A 19,336-nucleotide genomic window follows, 5' to 3' on the forward strand; every position below is an offset into this window, starting at 1 on the left:
CCCAATTTTCCATTGAAATCGATGGAAAGGAGAATTGAGAGGCACCTATGATGAGCACCTGACCTGCAACATTAGTTCATGCTCCAGTGGTAAGTTGAAAATTATCCCCACAGGTTTTGAATGGTGGGTCTTTGTGATATATTCAAGTATTTCAATAATAGATTGGAGTGCTAATAAATAGTGATTGTTACAGCATGAATCAGTGTATAATTTTGCTAAGTCTCATGTTTTAAGACCACTCAGTAATTTTTGTAATGTATGGTTCTCTGTTTTGTAAATTTTAAATCCAAAGATTCTAGTATGCATGGACAGAAGTAGAGACTACAAGTAAACAAATCTCTGTAATAATGGGATGGACTTTACCGACCCTGCTGGGTGTGATCTGAGTGGTGGTGGTGGGGTCAGGGGGCGGTGGGGGGATGGCATGTAAAATATGACAGGAGACCAGTCCCACTGCTTTCCACCCACCCCTGACCCATTCCCCATAAAATGGTAGGTGAGCGGGTGCTGAAATCGGCAGCCTTCCCACTATTTTTAAATAGATTGTTAACAGGCAAATGAGCTCATTAACAAACCAATTGACCCAAATATTATGCTGCCCACACCGTAATATGGCTGGCATAGGCAGGCGGGCGGGAGTAGGCTTATTTTTAAACCCAACTGCTTAAAAGGCAGAAAGGAAGTGGGCGGGGTGGGGGGGTGGTGGTTGGGGGGTACATCCTTCATCCCCTTGTGCATTGGGGACAAACCCCAAGATGTTAACCCCACCCCCCCCACCTTGTCACTTCCTGCCTGGCTACTAAAACCATCATCCCCCACTCACCTCAATCCCACCCTATGCTCCCAATCCTATTCATCCGATACTGCTGGATTTATTGTCTCTCTGGAATCCATGTTGTCCACTTGTAGTTCCAGAAGTGTCCACTACTGAGTTTTGGCACTGCGAGGCTCAACCTCTCCTTAAGGCCACCAGGAGCAGGTTAGCACTGCGGGACGGCCTTACTTAATGTCGGTCTAGTCAGGACTGATATTTTTTCTGGGGGTGTGGGGGAGTGGAGCAGTATGTAACCCATCCCCACCCCACCCCCGCCCTGTAAAATCCAGCCCAATATCAAAAGCACATGAATCTATAGAGGGACGGGTTGCACCCGAAAGTCATTTTGGCTGAGCTTTATAACATTTGAAAATCTCAAGTACAAACCCAAAATGTAACTGAAAATTCACTTTTATTGTTTTGGAATTCCACAAAATTTTAATATTTTCAGTAGCTATCTAACCCAAATCCAGTTCAGAGACAGCAGGTCTTCTGCTCTCTCTCCCTCCTTGAAGACTGCTTTGAGAGCCTATTTTGTGGATGTTCTCAGACTATCCCTGTAATTCCATCAAATATGACCCCTCAAAGGCCCAGCAGAAGCCACACCTTCTGGCATCTGACAAAAGCTCATTGCTGGGCATCCCAAAAGCCCAAAAATATTAATCCGGACTAGATATTAAATTACAGAGGATTGGATTTGGATTGATAGGTGAAAAATGCTTGGTCCTTCAGGGCCTTTAACTTCCCCATTGGAGCAGCGGGGTTCAATTTTGCTTTTCCGGCTGGCAGTCAGTGATGCAACCATGCATGTACAGAGCACTCATCCTCTTATTTAAATCATTCCATCCTCACACCTTTGGAAAGGGTCAACATCCTTTTCTGCTAGCGGCTGAGGATCCTGCTGCACTGCATTTCCACCATTGAAGAGGGGACTCAACTATTTTGAAGTCTTTTTGTCAACTCATTTTACAAACAGTTGAATCAGATCACAGCAACTCAATATTAGTGCAGCTATTTGATGTTTCAGTTTTTATTGATTTTTCATTTATTAAGGATCAATCCAGGCAGTACATTTAATGGTTTACATTGATAAAACTCAAATTTTACCTACTTTTGTATAGTTCACATAGAGCTCTTCCAATAACACACAGCTAGACATGTGCAAAACATTGTCTTTCCCTTGTGCACTTATGTACTAATGTGATAGTTCCATACATGAATGCCAATTTCTGACTGAAGTCACCCCAACAAAACCTAAAAAGCCAATAAGGAGAACAGAATGTACACCCTTCCCTGAACCGTGATCCCAAAGAAAGTGGCTGCAAAACCAATAAATTTCCTTTGCAACTCCTGAGTTATGACCCAGGAAACTTTGCTACCCTGCCCCCGCTTCATCAATCCAATGGCTACTTCAGTTACCATTGTAGACTAAAGCCTAGTGCTACCCATGTGGCACCAGGTCCTACAACTCTCAAGAATGATTCTGAGACAGTGACAGGGCCAGCACAACATGAGTACCCACCACAGAAAATGACCCTGGATCACAACATAGCATACACAGAGGACCATAAAGCTTTCTGACAGTCATCCAGAGCACAACTACCTCAGATCCACAGTGCCCACTGCCAAGAAGAACAATGAATAAAGGACTAGAGTTCCCAATGTGCAGGCAAATGCGACCTTCTCCAATACAACTCAATCAAAGCTATATTCAAATTAAGTATTTCCTTCAGAACCTGACTGAGCTACAAAAAAATGAACTTGCACTTCTGGAATTGTACCTTTGCCCCCCTACCTCTGTACATGTTAAAACATGGCAGAATGCTTGAACAGGGCCTGACATGGGTCTTACACAGTAAGCTAACAGATAAGAAATGGTGAGGCATGGAAGCATACTTTCACATATACAATGTACAGGGGCCACTTCATAATAGTGTATTGAGCAAAGCACACCCTGCAGATATTTCTCACATTCACAAATTACACCCTACCTGACATGTGGTTGTAGGAAGGACTGTGACTAGAGGACACATTACATTTATATTCATGTTTATATTAATAAATCCCCATATTCAACCATTTTGGGCAGCAGTCTGGGTAGGCATTAAAATCATGATGGACCTCAGAATCTGTAGATCTTAACCTGTGCCTGCTGGCCCTGCCCACTGTAGAGAAACATTCCTTCCCCAGAACTACACAGGTAATTGTCATAGTAAGAAAATGCATTTGTCCCACTGTGATGAAATTCAATTTTCCCCACAACATCAATGGGTCATGTATTAGTCAGAGCAGGTAATAAATACATGGGCTCTACTAGGTAGCCAAAAAGTATCAGACAGTATGGTACTCTTTCCTAGCAGGCCACATAACTCATATACCTTCCAAAAATACCCAAACTCCCAAGATCAGAATGAATCCATAAATTAACAATACACTGCCAGCACCTCACAAAAGGCCAGAAAGCCTGCCTTAGAAGTAGGCAAAACCCTTGATATCCCTTTGACTCAGCAAAACTCCAGGGACTGTCATCAAATTATCCCAGCCCTCAAATAATATGAAACTCCCATTATGCGCACAACCATTATCAACAGTTCTTCATATAACCAATGTATTCTCTTGTATGTACCTTGTGGCAAAATTGTACAGTAACTACACAAAATATAAGCACGTGTTCTCTTTTCTTAAAGAAAACAAAAATATCCATGCACAAGGAGGAAACACACAATATGGTGCACATAGAGATGGGGTTCCCAGGGAACCTGCCCTTTCTTGAATTTGGGATCCCATAAATGTTCTGTTCTGTGAATTTGGGAGGTGAAGGTAGGAATTTCACCCTTTGTATCCATTATCAAGCCTAATTTTACTTGATATAAAAGCAAGTAGGGGCAAAATTCGATAGCCCCCAAAACGCATGACAGAATTAAGGGCTTGACCAGGATTTGAATTCATTGGAGCAAATGAGCCAAATCTGGAATCGCAATGCACAATTAACCCGCGTCTGTTGCTTCTGATGCAGGCAGTACACAAACTTCATGCTGCCTGCTCATTTAAATGATTGTAGGATCATGCCCAGTAAAGGCATGTCATATTGATAACTTTAAACATGGACTGCACTCATATGGAAACTTTTGGAACTGTCTTTTATTTATTTAAAACGACAAACTGTGAATATGGCTGCCGAGTGATCAGGTGACTTTTGCTTATTCAATACAGACTGTTAAGCTTCCAGAAAGTTCTAATTGCATCACCCTGTGGGGAGACTCGCCACTGGAATGGACATATCCAGATAGCCCTCTGTGGAATTCATGCCTGCCATTGTTTGAAACTTACTCAAAACACAGAGTCAATGGACTCCTAGACTTAATTTGCAATTATATCAAAGAATCTGACAAGGCCAATTACCCATAAGTTGAGTGTGGAAGACTGCCATCTATCTCCTATTGTGTAGTGATGGCTTTAGACTTCCATACCACTCTGGTTGGATGATGCCAGTATTGGTCAGATGATCAAAACTGGCTTGAGATAATGGGCTGAATTTTACCTTTGGCGGGTGGGAGCTATTGGCGGGCTCAGGAGCAGTTGGGAAACGGGCCCCCGACCGCGATCGACCCCCATCTGCGATTTCACGCTGGCTGGTCAATTAACGGCCAGCCAGCGTGAAACACGCGCTGAAAAGCTCAGCGCTGCCGGGGTGAGGGCAGGTGATGAAGTTTCTACAGATGTGGGTGAGCGTCGCAAGAAAGCTCCCTGAAGGCAGACAGCTGCCTCAGGGAGCTGCAGACCTGAAAATGCTCAAATAAAGGTTTAAGAAGCTGCAAAAAAATTTCCATGCATCACAATCAATCACCTGAAAATATAGCTGATAAAAATGCTGTCCGCAGATATTTTTATTTTATTTCATAACAGAAATTTCATCCCATCCTTGGCTGAGGTTTGATGAAAAATGGAAAGGCCACCTGGCCAATTTGCCCGTCCACCAACCGTAAGGTTAGACGGGCCACAAAAAATGGGAAACAATTGCGCTGTTCATGGGCATAATTTCCCTCTTAATTGTCAGTGGGCACGCTCCGACTTTTTGCACGCACCCGCCAAGCAAAGTATCGCGCAAGTGCACAATGACGTTTGGATGCTCGCCCGAGGTCTTCTCCCGTGATTTTACGCCCGATCGGGCTGGGCGCGTGCCCGTCTGCAGGGCATAAAATTCAGCCCAATCTAAAGACTCTATATAAAGACTTATCTAATGAGACCAAGGTAGTCTGCAGAAAAACACCACAGATGCAGCAACTGCAGAAAAAGGCAGTATCACCTTTGCCTTTTAAGATCCATTAGTCGTTAACCAGCCTAGTAACGAGACTATGAAATTAGTTGCAAGTCATCAAGCAGCCAAGGTCCTGATCCAGTTTCAAAGTTGACTTGAGAACTAACCTCCCAGATATTCAACTACAAGAATTTCCGCAACCTGCTGTGAACCTTTTGCTTTACAAGATCCTCACCTGAACTTTAAATCATCAAACCCATTCTAGAAACCACAGGTCTACCACATGGGAGACCGGAAATTATAAATCAGAGACTGAAGTAACTGTAATCTGTATCTTTATCTGTATCCAATCTTTGTATGTGCATGAGACTGTGTGTGAGAGACAGTGTGTTAATTCAGGGTTAAGTGTATGAGAATAAATAATCGTCATTATTTTAAATTCACAAAAGTTTGCTGCTTAATTATTTAATTGTAATAAACACTCCAAGGGTAAGAAAAAACACCTGTTTCCATACAGAACATACTGATTACAGACAGCAAAAGAACGGATACATTCTGTCAGTGACAGCAAGATGCAGTAAAGTACTAAAGAAGTGGAAGTGCATTCTGGTTGGAACAAGAGTGACTATGACACAACAGGAGAGAGACCTTACTTCAAGATTCTCAGATGCTGCTCTAGAGGCCTTGGTGCAGGAGGTGGAGAGGACAAGAAATGTCCCATATCCACAGGTGACTAGGAGTTCCTCTGAACAGACATTGTGAAGTCAGTGGAATCAGATAACTGTGTCAGCCAATGCCAGGAGTGTAGGCCCCGACAACCTGGATGCTGAAAAAGTTCAAAGATCTCACAAGAATGGTCAAAGTAAGTGAATGCATCTTCAAATGCCATATCCTATGAACTGCACCACTGGCCTCACACGTTGCTCAAGGCACCACACTCAGCTATCAGCAATCTCTATCCATCACAATTCATATTTAACATTCATAGATTTAGCTACTTGACACTGCTGTACGCCTCAAATATATAAGAACTGCAACCTGGCTAGCCACTGGAGCAAGAGAAAGAGGTAGAGGCACAGAAAGTGAGTAATAAAGAAGAAACACCTTTCCCTCACTCTCAGACCTGGGGCAGAATTGTCTATGCCCACTGGTATCGGACGTGTTCCATGACGTAAGCGGACAAAATGGCGAGAAGTTCAAAAATCGGTTTCACAACACTGTGAAATGAGTTTGTGATCGTCGGCTCAGCCTGTTGATGGCGGGCCGTGTTTACCACCTTCGGATGTCTGGAACCTCAGTGTAATACATCAGCATGTCATTATAAGGCTAGCCCGCCAGAGTCATGCCCCCCCCCCCCCCCCCCCCCCCCCCCCCACCACCCCCAACCTCCCCATTGGATTGTCCGCCCACACCAACGTGTTTCACAACAGCATTAAAAGGCATGCACATGGCGGGCCGCCCTTTGAGGGGAACTCAGAGGTGAGTGCACAGTAACATTGCGGAGCATTCGCAAGGGACACCTGTTGGATTCAAGGTTCAAGCGTGTTGGGGGAGTGGTGGGGTCAAAGGCTGCCCTGTGGTTGAGGCGACATTGTGGGGGGTGGGGGGAAGGGCTGCCATGCAGTTGAAGGTAGCTGACACAGTTCAGGCACAGCCACATTGATATGATTGGAGTCGGCCCCTAGCTTATCTGCCCACTCAAGCAACGCAGAGGCATCAAAGCGCCACCAAGTGCTCCAGAGCTTTTCACCCCTCGGGCATAGACTGCAAACTAATGAACATTTTAGTGGACTGCAGAACAGTTGGACGACTGGGTGTGTTGTACAATCTCCTTGCTAAAGCTGGCTGTGGAGCAGTCACTGGTGGAGGCACTCACAGCCCCTTGCAATGTCATCATCCCGGATCAGTCTCCCCCATGGTTCAAGCTAACAACTTTGCAGCGTGGATTAGGAGAATGCCTGCGCCAAGGCTGAGAGCACAGCATGCAGTCCAGTAGGCAAAGCTGCTGCCAATCAGTCAGGTGAAGTGGGGCAGAGGAAGGTGGGGTTTCAGGCAGCCATGAAGCGCATTAGTCTCTGACCATCCAAGTGGCCAACATTCTCCTGGATGCGTTAAGGAGCCTTCAGACTTAACCAAGAGAGGTTCCTAGTACACCCAAGCTAATGCACAAGTCTCTTTCTTTTCACCTGCAGGAGGAGTACATCAGGATCATGGAGCCTGGTGAACTAGCTGTATGCCTTGTGGCGTACAGAGAGTGAAGACGATGGAGAAGACAGCTACTAAGGCACCTGACAACGCAGAGGGAGGCACAACACTTTCTGGAAGAAGGGTGATTGGCACCTAGTGACACCCAGGGTCTATAGATGCCACCTTTCATTCCTGCAGATGACCAAGAACCAGTGTCGCTGAAGACTGCACATGTCTAGGGAACTAGTCGGTCACATCTGCCAGCTACCACAGGATTTGGTGCCACATGGGCATGGAAGGCATCCACTGCCAGTGGCCGTGACAGTGATGGTCAATTTCTATGCCAGTAGCTCCTTTCAGGGCTCCAAAAGTGATCTCTATGGGATATCACAAACTCCACCCACAAATGCATCCATGAGGTCACGGATGCCATCTTCGCGAGGGCACACAACTTTGTGCATTTCACCTGGGACCAGGACAGCCAGGATGCAAGAGCGATTGGATTTGCCCTGATATTGGGCTTCACACAGGTGGAGGGCATCATTGACTGCACTCACGTGGTGCTTGGATCTCTATCACCACATGTGGTCAACTATGCCAACTGCAAGGGATTCAATTCGCTGAATGTGCACCACAAGCACATCCTGAAGGTCTGCGCATGATTTCTAGGGAGTATGGACAACTCCTACATCCTCAGTCAGTCACAGATCCCTGACGTCTTTGAAGGCCCAAAGAGGCTGCAGGGGTGGCTCCTCAGGAACAAGGGCTACCCACAGAGGATGTAGCTGATGACACCCATGCAGTGGCCTCAGACTGCAGCAGAGTGACGCTATAATGAAGCTCATGCTGCAACTCACAACTCGGTGGAGCAAACCATTGAGATGCTGAAAATGAGGTTCCAGTGCCTGGACCAGTCTGGTGGAGCCCTGCAATATTATCCACAGAGGATGTCACTGATCGATGTCGCCCACTGTGCCCTTTACAACCTGGTGCTGCAACGGGGAGAGGAGCTGGCTGAGGAGGAGATGGAGGAGCTGGAGGTCTCCTCCAGTGAGGAGGACGTCGATGGTGATCAGGGTGAGGAGGTCCTCGAAGACAATGATGACAGCGATGAGGCCCTTGCATTGGCCAGACGAGGCAGGCGCGCTTGGGAGGCCCTCATAGCTGTTAGATTTGTGGAGGATGATGACCACATGCATTGAGGAGACACCATAAGATTCTCACATTTCATCAATGAATGTTTGACTCCAGCCTGGCTTATGGCAACACACATACACTCTATGAAAATGCTCCTGTCGTGGAGATGCAACAGAGGACCTAATAGTCGCTCAATTGCAGGAAGATGATGACAACATGCAGTGAGGACACTCCATAGATCTTCACATATCCTCTGAGAATGTACGACTCCTGTCTGGCCTAGGGCAGCTCGCTTGAGCTCTGTGATCAGGGTCATATCATAGAGATGCAGCCATGAAACTTTAAAAGCATCTGATCCTTTGTCCACCTTCAGCAAATGACCCCTTCAGGAGCACCTGACCCCTTCAGAAGCACAGCGTCACTGGTCACAGATGCTGAAGAGATGCAGGCCAGCCCCATCTTAAAGCCACACCTGAGAGCACACAGAGAGAATGACGGAACTCTGTGATGTCTGCTCACAACATTCTGGCAGCAATGACCAGCACCATCTAGGTGCAGGCATCAGTAATGTTTCCGGGGGTGAGAGGTTGGGCCGTCACTTTGGTCTGAAGGCTGTATAAAGCACAGGGAAGAGGCCCTGGACTGAGACACTTGCCTTTATCTTGTGCAGAAAGGTTTCACATCTGAGTGAGATGAACACTGCTCAACAGAACAAGGAGCCATAGGCAGGGAGACATTCTTGGGAGTTTATTGACAATAGTGAACATTATGTGCAAGTGATTAACACCCATGCCCAGGCTGTGCAACTAATTCTCCTTAACTGTCCTAACCCTGCCGCTACATCTTGGTGCGGCCTGGACATGCACAGTGGAGGTGGAGGCAGCCTGCTGACTGCTACGCCATGTCTGTGATGACCTCGACGTGCGTCTTGTGGAGGGCTGAGACCTGGAGGGCCCCGGCCTGGTTTCAGGGACCTGCTGTGTGGCAGTGGCAACCTCTTCGAGTTGTGGAGCTGCAGCTACTGGGGTCACAGAAAGAGGGGTTTCAGATAGGCCGGACACTCCCGGATTCACCTGCGTGGATGGTCCCAGGGAGTGTATCTGTTGATTCTCCTCCCTATGGGTGCCTGAGGGCCCCTGGCTGACTGCTTGAGGAGAAGGGATAGCTGGAGTGAGATCGGACTGCCCGGCACCCCTCTCGTGTACACACAGTTGGAGGCCAATTATGGAGTTCAGCTCGTGCAGCAGTGCAGGAGCAATGTCCTGGACCAAGGTCTCCATGGGGCCGCCATCCTACCAGTGTTGACCTTGGTGCATCGGCATGCCGGCGCTATCACCTCAGCCTGAAGGTAGACGGACTCTTCCATCGAGCCTTGCAATCTGAGGAGTGCAACGGACATCCCTCCCTGATGTTCCCGAGCTTGCCTTTGCATCTCCAGCAACTGTGACGTGACCGAGTCCAGATGCTCATCATCTGACTTGGACTCAGAAAATTTCTGGCCTCCTGCATCCTCCGAGTGCCAGACACTTGGGGAGTCCCTGCTGCCGCTGTCTGTGGATCAGAAAGTGTGATGTGCTCACCAGATTGTGATCCCGAAGCTACTCTAAAGCTAGGTCCCATCGAGGTCTGTGTCTCTGCGCTGGTGGAGGGTGTGGGTGAGCGCTGTGACGGGACTTCAGGGAGGGTGCCTTCAGATTCCTTTTCAGAGGTTTCTTCAGGGCTTGATTGAAGGCCCCGGGTCATGGACACCTGTGAAAGCAAGGAGAGATAATTAGTGCATGGCAGTGTCCTGTGAAAGAGGACACATCACTCACAGTATGGTTGTCTGATGGATGTTGCACTGCTGGATCCTCACCTGACCGACCTCACCATCAGCACAGGACTGGTCCAGATCCTTGCTGGCCATCTGGATAGCTGTGCTTCCAAAGTCCATTAGGTCCTTGATTTCAGGCATTCCTCCGCCGGTAAGCGACCTCTCCCTGTTGTTGTGTGCCAGCTTGTCCTGCATAGATAGAGATTGAGAGAGTGTAAGCAGGACACCTGCCAGGCCAGATGATAAGTATACCTGGCATGTGTAGGTGGTGAGTGGTCCCATGGATGAGGACAATGAAGGTGTGTATGAGAGAGTGAATGGTGATGTCTCTTGAACTGGCAGTGAGTGAGGGCCCTATGGATGTGTGATGGATTTGTGAGCGTGTGTGTTGAGAGTGATGAGAAGAGTGAATTACCTTGGCGGAACGGAGGAGATCATTTATCCTCTTGCGGCACTGGGTGGCTGTCCACTTTTGCAGGGCGTTGGCACTGACCATCGCTGCCACCACCTCCCAAGCGGATTAGTCAGGTTGCTGCCCATCCGACAGCCAGAGCGGAGGTAGAGGACATCACGGCGAGCCTCCACTGCGTGCAAAAGACGCTCGAGGGATGCTTCATTGAACCGGGGGGCTGCAGTCTTTTTGCCTTTGAGGGCCGTGTCTTCTCTGCAGCAGCCGTGGGCTGGAAGCACTGAGAGATGTGCTCATGGCTGGACTTTAAATATGGTGCCCGGTATGATGAAGCGGCGAGGTGATGGCATGGTGGGCAAACGAGAGCCCGCCTGCCATGGAAATGGCGTTTCTGGGAATGCATAATTAATGCAACGGGTTTGGGATGATATGGTGTGAAAAGCTGCTATTGCAGCCGGCCGCTACCGCAATTAGTGCAAATTTGGGATGATCCCACCCCTGGAGACACCAGCTCAGATACTGACAGCAGTGTCCTTTACAGGATAGCTTAAAAGGATTGTACCATGTGCTTTTCAGCCACCACATAAATCAGGTGATGGCTATCGGGCAATACGAATATTTAGATGTATGTCATGACATGGACTACAGCCTAAATTACTTACAGGAATACTGAACTTTTTAAGGAAGATGTGTTTTTTTTTAAAAAAGACACTTTAAGCAAAGACACTGAACAAAGGATGTCTAAAAATGTAAAGTAATCACTTTCTGGAAGATTCCTATGTGGATTATACTTGACCGACTAGTCCACAGATAACATGAAATGTCGCACCTAAAAAGGTGTCAAGGCATACTTCAGACAGAGACACTTGAAAGGAAGAGATGAAATGCAGAAGACTGAACTTTAACCTCCTGTGGTTGCGGAGACAATGGAGACTGATTACCACATCTCAGCAGAAACCATCTCCTGTTGAGTTATACCTTAGAATGTGAAAATGATCCGAGTTGGAAGAAAACGGACTCTGGGTGAAAGACATGTTTGTTTTTTCCCTTCCAGGAATACACAATGAAATGAGTTAAAAAGCTAGCTGCAGACGTGATATGTGCGTTCTAGTTCTGGTGTGCTAGTGGGAGTCACAGCAAAAGATCATCGACTAGGCACCCCTTTGCAGCTTGAAGGCGAAGGCTCTTTTTCTCTCTCTGTTGCTGGGGGAAAATCAGCAAAGCCACAGTCAAAAAAGGAACTAGAACAGCTTCTTTAGCTAACCTGCAGAACCAAACGTCTCCAAAATAACTGCTAAACTGCCAAAGTCAGCTCTCTGGAATCACCCAACTTAACGGTCACAACGTTTCGCCATCTACTCCTCACGGAGAAGCCAAAGGCTGATTTGTATATCTTTTTAATTTTTATTTAGACTCAACTTCTCATTTCTGAACTGTGTGTATGTGTGTTGCATCTTTTATTATCTTTTCCTCGGGTATTTAGCAAATAATAAACTTACTCTTTCTTTGACTCAAGAAAGCCTGGTTAAATTAGCTCCTCCTAAACCATAAATACATTTGGACTGGGAAAAAATATCTACAAAGGAAGGGACCCCTTTTAAATTAACCTTGTTGCAATGAACCAAGAGTGTCGAATAAAGAATTCCTCCTCACCTGGGAGCATTAAAAAATTGAGGTCCCATTTCGGAAGCTAACAATTTGGGGTATCTCATCTAGATCATAACAAATTGGGGGACCTCGCCCAGGGACCAGTCGTCACAAGTGGGATCTTCACATGGCGTCACACCAGGCACAAGTGGCACAGGCAAGGCAGGGAACAAGGATAACACAGGTGCCAGCTTCCCAGAGGGCGAGGTCGCACATGAGCTCTGCTGTTGAGGACTCAGGTGGGGACTTCAAAAAGGCCTACAGAAAAGACTGATGGGTATTCACACAGGAACGCTAGATCCAATGGCAGGCTTGCCAGAAAGCCCTGCATCAATTTTAAGGAATCTGGAGGTGTACTGCTTGGCACAGGGCTTTGACTAGAGATCGGAGTCCATTCTCCAGCATGAAAGTAGTAGCCAGCTCCATGAGAACATGTGCAGATCCATCCATGGCTGATGACCAATAACTCAGCTTGAATTGCAGCACAAGCAGAAACCACCCAATGTCTGGGTGCTTCAGCTTGATGCCGCGCAGGCTCAGATTGCTGCCATCATAGGAGCGGATACCGGTGTTAAAACGGTCTTGCAGGATGTCACAGCAGTCCAATATTCAGTCCTCCAACACATTTCTAGGACTGCTAAGAGGCTGCTCTGGGAAGTGACCATTGCACTGTGCAGCATGAACCTGATCCATCCATCCCTCCACTCCTACTCTGCCAGTGCCTTTGCTGTTGCCTGTCCACCAGCAGTCTCCTCCACTGAAAGTCAGCAGCCTTCTACCAGCCATGCAGCAGCCATTGGGGTAGCAATGTGTAAGAAACCCTTCTTTCCCTTTTCCTTCACCCCTGCTTATATTGTCACATTGCAGGCCGAGAGAGATAAAAACTACTGCATCATTGTCTGGAAGCAAGTGATCTGAGCAGAATCCTTGAAGTCATTTAGAACCTGCCACTCCACCGCTTGTAGACTTCAGCAACTTTAAATAGCATTACAAACTACCAAAAACTTCTACTAACTCAGCAATAGCAATGGAATTCAATCAGCAGCTAACCTGAGAGTAGTTGATACCTTCACATAGAACCAATATGCTGTTGAATGCATGTTCAGCAGTGTGTGGTTAAGAATGGGCACTGGGTGAACAGTTGATCTCCAAAATGGCAACTCTGGCATCAAATCAACTGGCTCCCTCCCTCCATGCTCACACTCAACCTAAGATGGCATCCAGCACTGCTTGCACCAGAAGCGTGCGCCCACACCACTGACATTGGGGGGAATCTTGTGCCATTCCCTGTGGTGCATTTGATGGGGGAGGGGGGCATTTAATCAGGCGGAAAGATGGTGGGCATGGGTTCCTGCCTCTACTTCAATTAAGTCTGTGGTGGGAAGGCCTTGGGATGGCTTTTCCATTCCACCACCAATTCAGGCCCTTCAATGGGCAATTAATGCCCACTTAAGGACCTCATCGTTTTGCCACTCCTATTAATCCAGTGGTGGGTGGTGGGCAGGGGGGCTCGTCATGTGGGGAGCATGACAAGTAAACCCTGCTGTGTTTGCGGACTTCCGGGGGGCCCCTCATTCAAAGGCACTCAGTATCTGATCAAAGAACCTGGCATCGGGAACCATGGTGGTGGGGGCGTGGGGATGGTTGGGAGCTCATTGACAGTCACCTCCTGCCCTTGCTGGCAACTCCCTTCCACCCCATCCACTGCTACCCCCACCCCACGACTCTCTTTCCACCATCACTGACCTGTGCCCTCCTCGATCCAAGGCCTTGGTTAAATGTAGAACTGGCAGCAGGCACTACCTCCCTGGGGGCACTGCTGAGTACAGAAGAGCTGCCAGCCTCTGATTGGTCATCAGCACTTGGCAGGTGAGGCCTCCTGTCCCAGGGTTTGTGATCACGGAGAAGGCCCACCACTGACCTATTAAGTGCCTAAGTGGCACAAGGTATGGTTGGCCTTCTCAAAAAGAGCTGACCTGGGGGTCTTTCCCTTTATATTGGTATTCTTGTTAAGTGTCCTGATGAGTGCAAAATGAAAAGCTTCAACATGCCGCTTTTTAAAAGAATAGATAGGTGGAATATATTTAAATATCCTATTTTGTGTCATACGCTGCAAATTGACCAGTTTGGAATATGTTTTTTTTAAAAATCCTTTCAAACCACGACTTGAACAATATTAATTTTGACTGTTGCTTTTTTCCCCCCAGGTCCTGAGAACAGTCAGCCAGGAAGTCCTATCCCAGCTTGCTCTCAACAACAAGTCATACAGCACAATTCAATTAGCACTTCGACTGCCGTCAATGAGGTTGTAGGAAGCTCCACCCTCACCCAGCTGGCCAATCAGAGAACAGACCTGAACCCTATCCTCTAAATACTGTCTTCTATCAGGAGTGCACTGGCAGAGGAAAAATAATCTTCCACTCCGTTCAGGACTTTTGGAACGTCAACATAACCCTGGAATTAGATACACTTCTGAAAAAAAAGACAATTGCTTTTCATTTTAATAGTTATCAAAAAGCTAAGTTTTTTTTTACTTTAGTTATGAAAAAGGGAAATATGCAATTAATGTGCTAATAGCTTGGGAATGCTTTAATGCTTTTCTCATAACTTGCTGGTACCAATTTGAAAGTTCTGCTAAGAATTTTTGAACTTTCTGAATTTTATTACAATATATTTGTATATAGTCTCCATCTATTATCACCGGCAAGATCTAGGTATTTAACATGACCTGCAAATTAACAACTAAATTGAGGCACCAAACAGTATGGCCATCACTAAAGGGAAGCCTCCAACCTATACTATAGACATATCACATAATGCAGCCTCTATTTCTCAAAATTGTTTATTTGCACTGAAAATCAAACTTTATGAATTGAGATTAAAGAAGAGTTAATACGATCAGCACAACATATTGAAATTTACATTATTTCAATTTGAGAAACAAGATGTCATTTGAACTCTCATCTCAATATCAGCCATTATGATGAATATATTGTAGGTTGTAATTTTCATGGTGTGTATCACATCTTAAGAATCTATCTTTCTGTCACACTTCCTCTGTTTATATGAGTTTTTGGTTATCTACTCTTAGACCATCTTTTAAGATTCACAATAAGAATGATCTACTAAACATGTCCACATTGTATTTAGATACTTCTATTGACACAAGGTTGTGACATCAGCCCTATAAATCATACATTCAGGCTACAACAGCAGTATCCACACAAACACTAGTTTGTCTGAGCAAATTCTGTTACCTAAATATGATCCTGGTATGTACTGTGGTAAGAGAAAGGGGAAAGGTACTCCCAGTTATGTTGTTTCTCTGCTTTTCTTTCAAACTGAAAAACTATATACAAAGCCAACTAGTTATAATTTCCCTTAAGAAACAGATATCCCTATTTATTTGAAGCAGCAAGAAACAATTGAAAATAGTTATAATGTCTTAAAAATACTATTACTGTGTGAGACTAAAGGCTGGTAATTAAGAATTTTAAAAGTAATTTGTGCATGTTGGCATTTTAATAATAGGTGAAACGTAGTGAGAACAGACAAGAGTTCAATAATTTGTATGGCTCAGTGAGTGGACTGTAAAATGCACCTTCGATTCCATTGTCATTTATTAATGAAGGCTACAGCTTGATATTCCAGCCTGCTGATGTTTAATTTACCTTGGTAGCCTCAGTAATAGTAGGCTCTGTCACTTGTAGGCTGGAATCACCTTCCATTGCCTAACCCAGAGCAACATTGTACGTGTGTTAGTAGAGCCTATTTTAGATACTGTTGTGATGTGGACCAATTATAGCACAAAACTGAAGGAATGGTGGCTGATTCTGCAGTCTGGCCCTCCAAGCAAGGAACTGCAATGGCAGGCAGTGCAGTTCAGAAAATTGTGGGTCTACAGCTCTGAGCTGTGGTTGTGTAATTTCCTTACTTGCACTTCCTGTGAGTGCCACTTCTTGCTGGGAGTCCCCAATCATAGGGGTTAATTTTAACCCAAAGTAGGTGGACAAGCAGAAGGGCAGTTAGTGACTGGCCTAAGTTTCACCCCAAGAGTATTTTAACTCCCGTGCCTCACTTAAATGCCGGTTGTCCACTTGCTGCAGAGTTCAGTGAGTGCCTCATCCACTGCCAAAACTGGCAAAGTCAGATACTGGAGGGAACAGTGCTTGAAATGGAACTGCACCATTTTAAATTCTCACTTGCTCCATTCCCACAAAACAAAGAAAGTTAAAACTTCTCCCATGGAATCAGTCCTAGTCTTCCTTCTATAACATTTTGATGAGCGTACTATGTCTCTTGGAGAATGCATAAGAGCTCTTTAGCCTTTTTCTGTTGGCTTCCTTATATCACCAAAATCTACCATGCCAAGTAGTCAAAAAAGTCTGGAAAGTTAAAATCTAGTTGCAAATTTGTATTCTTGACTCTTCAGCTAATTTGCAGTATATATTCAAATATAAGTAGTGTATTATCAAGAGATTAAAGTAAAATGTCCACTTCTTGGCAATTGAATTGACATTGCAAACCAGGAGACTCACATCAGCCCTTGATGCAAATTTCCACCCATTCCCTACAGAGAAGAAAAAAGCTCCACACATGCACTGAACTGGTAATTTAATACCATCTGTCACATGGAGTGAATCAGGCTAAGCCTAAATGCAAACCCGTTGGGATTGGATTCAGTCTAAATGATCCTGATCCAAACATAATGTAACCTCTTGGGGGAGGGGTGAGGTTTTAGTATTAACCTAGTTTTAATTTAATATATTAGTCAGAAATGTTGAAGCTCTGAAGCACTGGAAAGTAACTACTCAAAGTACTATATGATATAATCTTACTCTGATATTAATTCTTTTTTAAAACAAACACTGATGCTGTTAAAGAATTTTGCAAATGGTCACACTGGAATTGATGCTCCCAATCAGATTAAGGTCACCCTTAACTGGTTAAATTAGACTTCTCTTTGGAGAAGGGGCATTTTGAAAAGATCACAACCATTATCACACTGAAGTGAAACTCTTTCGAGTTATCAACAGTCACAGATTGCAACTCTTTCGAGTACAATCATAGTTCTTGGTTTCCGGGAATGGGACATGAACCCACAACCCTCTGATTCAAAGGCGAGGGTGCTATGACTGAGCCACAGCTGACACCTCCCTCACACTGAAGTGAAGGATACAGGGAATATGTGAAGATTATACCATCTATTTGAACAATTCACTAGCCAATGGAGAAAAGATCAATTAATTATTGACTATGTTTTCAGAATTTTTAAAGAAAAAGCGTGTAAAGAAACCACGTGATTAGCAAGCAGGCAACAGAGCCGGGACAAGATGTGTGGGACTGCTCAGTGCACGCTTAGCAGTTGGCAAGATTGCTAGAGCCAACCAGGGGCAACAACATAATCTTCCAAATGAGAATTTGCCATCTACAAGTTACAAATATTTCACACTGGAGTGAAATCCACAGTGCTTAACTCTAGATTGTTTGAGATGCCTTTTAAAGGGGAGAGTCAAATGTCAGCAGAAATACTTACAATAGAATCACATATCCACTTATGACCCTAGAGGTTGTGTTCGGTCTTTAGCTTATGTGTAAGCCTGAAACATTTATTGAAAGGCTGCTCTGCACCCTGAGCAGATTGCTATTTCAGTAGAATGTATGGAATGAGAAAAGGTAATTTGTTCTGTCAAGTCCTTTCCTTCCATGGACCATGAACAATCCACTTTGACAGGGACTCTGGGCAGTTCCATTAAATCTCCTAAGGAAATGTTACATGAAGTTTCATCCTGCTGTAACCCAAAATGCAAATCAGTTAAAGCTAAATAATGGCCAAGAAATTAGTCTCAGCCTATTTTCGACTAAAGCATACCCGAGCTGTGAGGCCTGAAGTTCAATGGAAATTGGTGCTCGGGTCTCATCAATGTTTTCAGCATAAGCTGCCAACACTGGCCACAATTCCACAAGCAGGTTGCCCGAGGGAAAATGTCAATGCTTCATAGGCAACAACCTTCAGTTAAGACCCCAATATCTGCCCACCCATCGACAATTAATTTCTTGATAGGGTTCTTCAACCAGTGTTAGGCCCCTAATTTATATTTTTAAATGATCTAAAGCCTGCTCTTAGAAAGCCACCTGGATGCTTAAAACAATGGTCCCACAAATTTCTCAATGCATACTGATTTCTACCCCAATATGTCGAAACTCACAGTGAATGAAGGATGGGTGTATTATAGCATGATGCCAATTATGGTTATTTTTGGTGAATGCATCAATGAATATCAGCATAGTTTTTATGACTAGATATCAATCAAGTGCTATAACTTGTCTTCTAAAATTGTATGAACAATTCTTTCCATTTTTGTAGGCAATCTCAGCCTAAACCACTTTAGAAAACCATGCCCAAATCCATTGTGTAACACACAAAATCATTGAGGATATTTGCAGCTGATGTGAGTCATGTACCTCTTGAAAAATCACAGCATCAAGGAAATGTTGTACTCAAGGCCACAGAGTAAGCTTTCACTAAAAACAACTGGTGTTCCTGTGAAAGCAATGTCAAAGACAACTATGTGAAAGGAAAGGATCTTACACTGAAAATAGTTACCACCTACTGTTACCATTCCCTTTAATATAATTAGCAAAATCATTCTGTAGATTGATAAACGATCTGTAATCATTACAAAAGTATAACCCACTAGCATTTCAGAAGAAATCTTCAACATTAGAATAAACATGTGTTAAATTTAAGAGTGGTTCTAATTGTAACTTTTGCCATTGAATTTATTTTGCTATTGATAACATCTTGTCCTTGTTAAGTATCAAAGCTGCATTAATTGGATTTGACCCCAAGTATGGTTGATTCTTTGCATCACATTACCTTCAAAAATTGAACCATTATTCATGTGGTATATTAAGCTATAACAAAATTTGCTTGCTTCCTTTTACAAATACTGCCTGAAGGATTTGTGTCCAGGTTTCAAAAAACCTGTCAGTTTAAAAAGAATGCAAAGGGAAATCATTTCTATATGTCTTGAGCAGCACTTTACTGAGTTGAACTTTTCCCCTGAC

General features: G+C 44.9%; 1 protein-coding gene across 1 annotated transcript in view; it reads left to right on the forward strand.

The window, feature by feature from the left end:
* The window catches only part of creb5b (cAMP responsive element binding protein 5b), a 471,745-nt gene extending 455,839 nt beyond the window's left edge, over positions 1–15,906 (forward strand). The window contains exon 12 of the mRNA XM_078539021.1: positions 14,473–15,906. Within this exon, the coding sequence (XP_078395147.1) occupies positions 14,473–14,636 (164 nt within the window). The 3' untranslated portion in view covers positions 14,637–15,906. The remainder of the gene's footprint in view (positions 1–14,472) is intronic.
* The last annotated feature ends 3,430 nt before the right edge of the window (positions 15,907–19,336 follow it).

Source organism: Cetorhinus maximus, chromosome 3, assembly GCF_964194155.1.
Source record: "Cetorhinus maximus chromosome 3, sCetMax3.hap1.1, whole genome shotgun sequence".
NCBI lineage: Eukaryota > Metazoa > Chordata > Chondrichthyes > Lamniformes > Cetorhinidae > Cetorhinus > Cetorhinus maximus.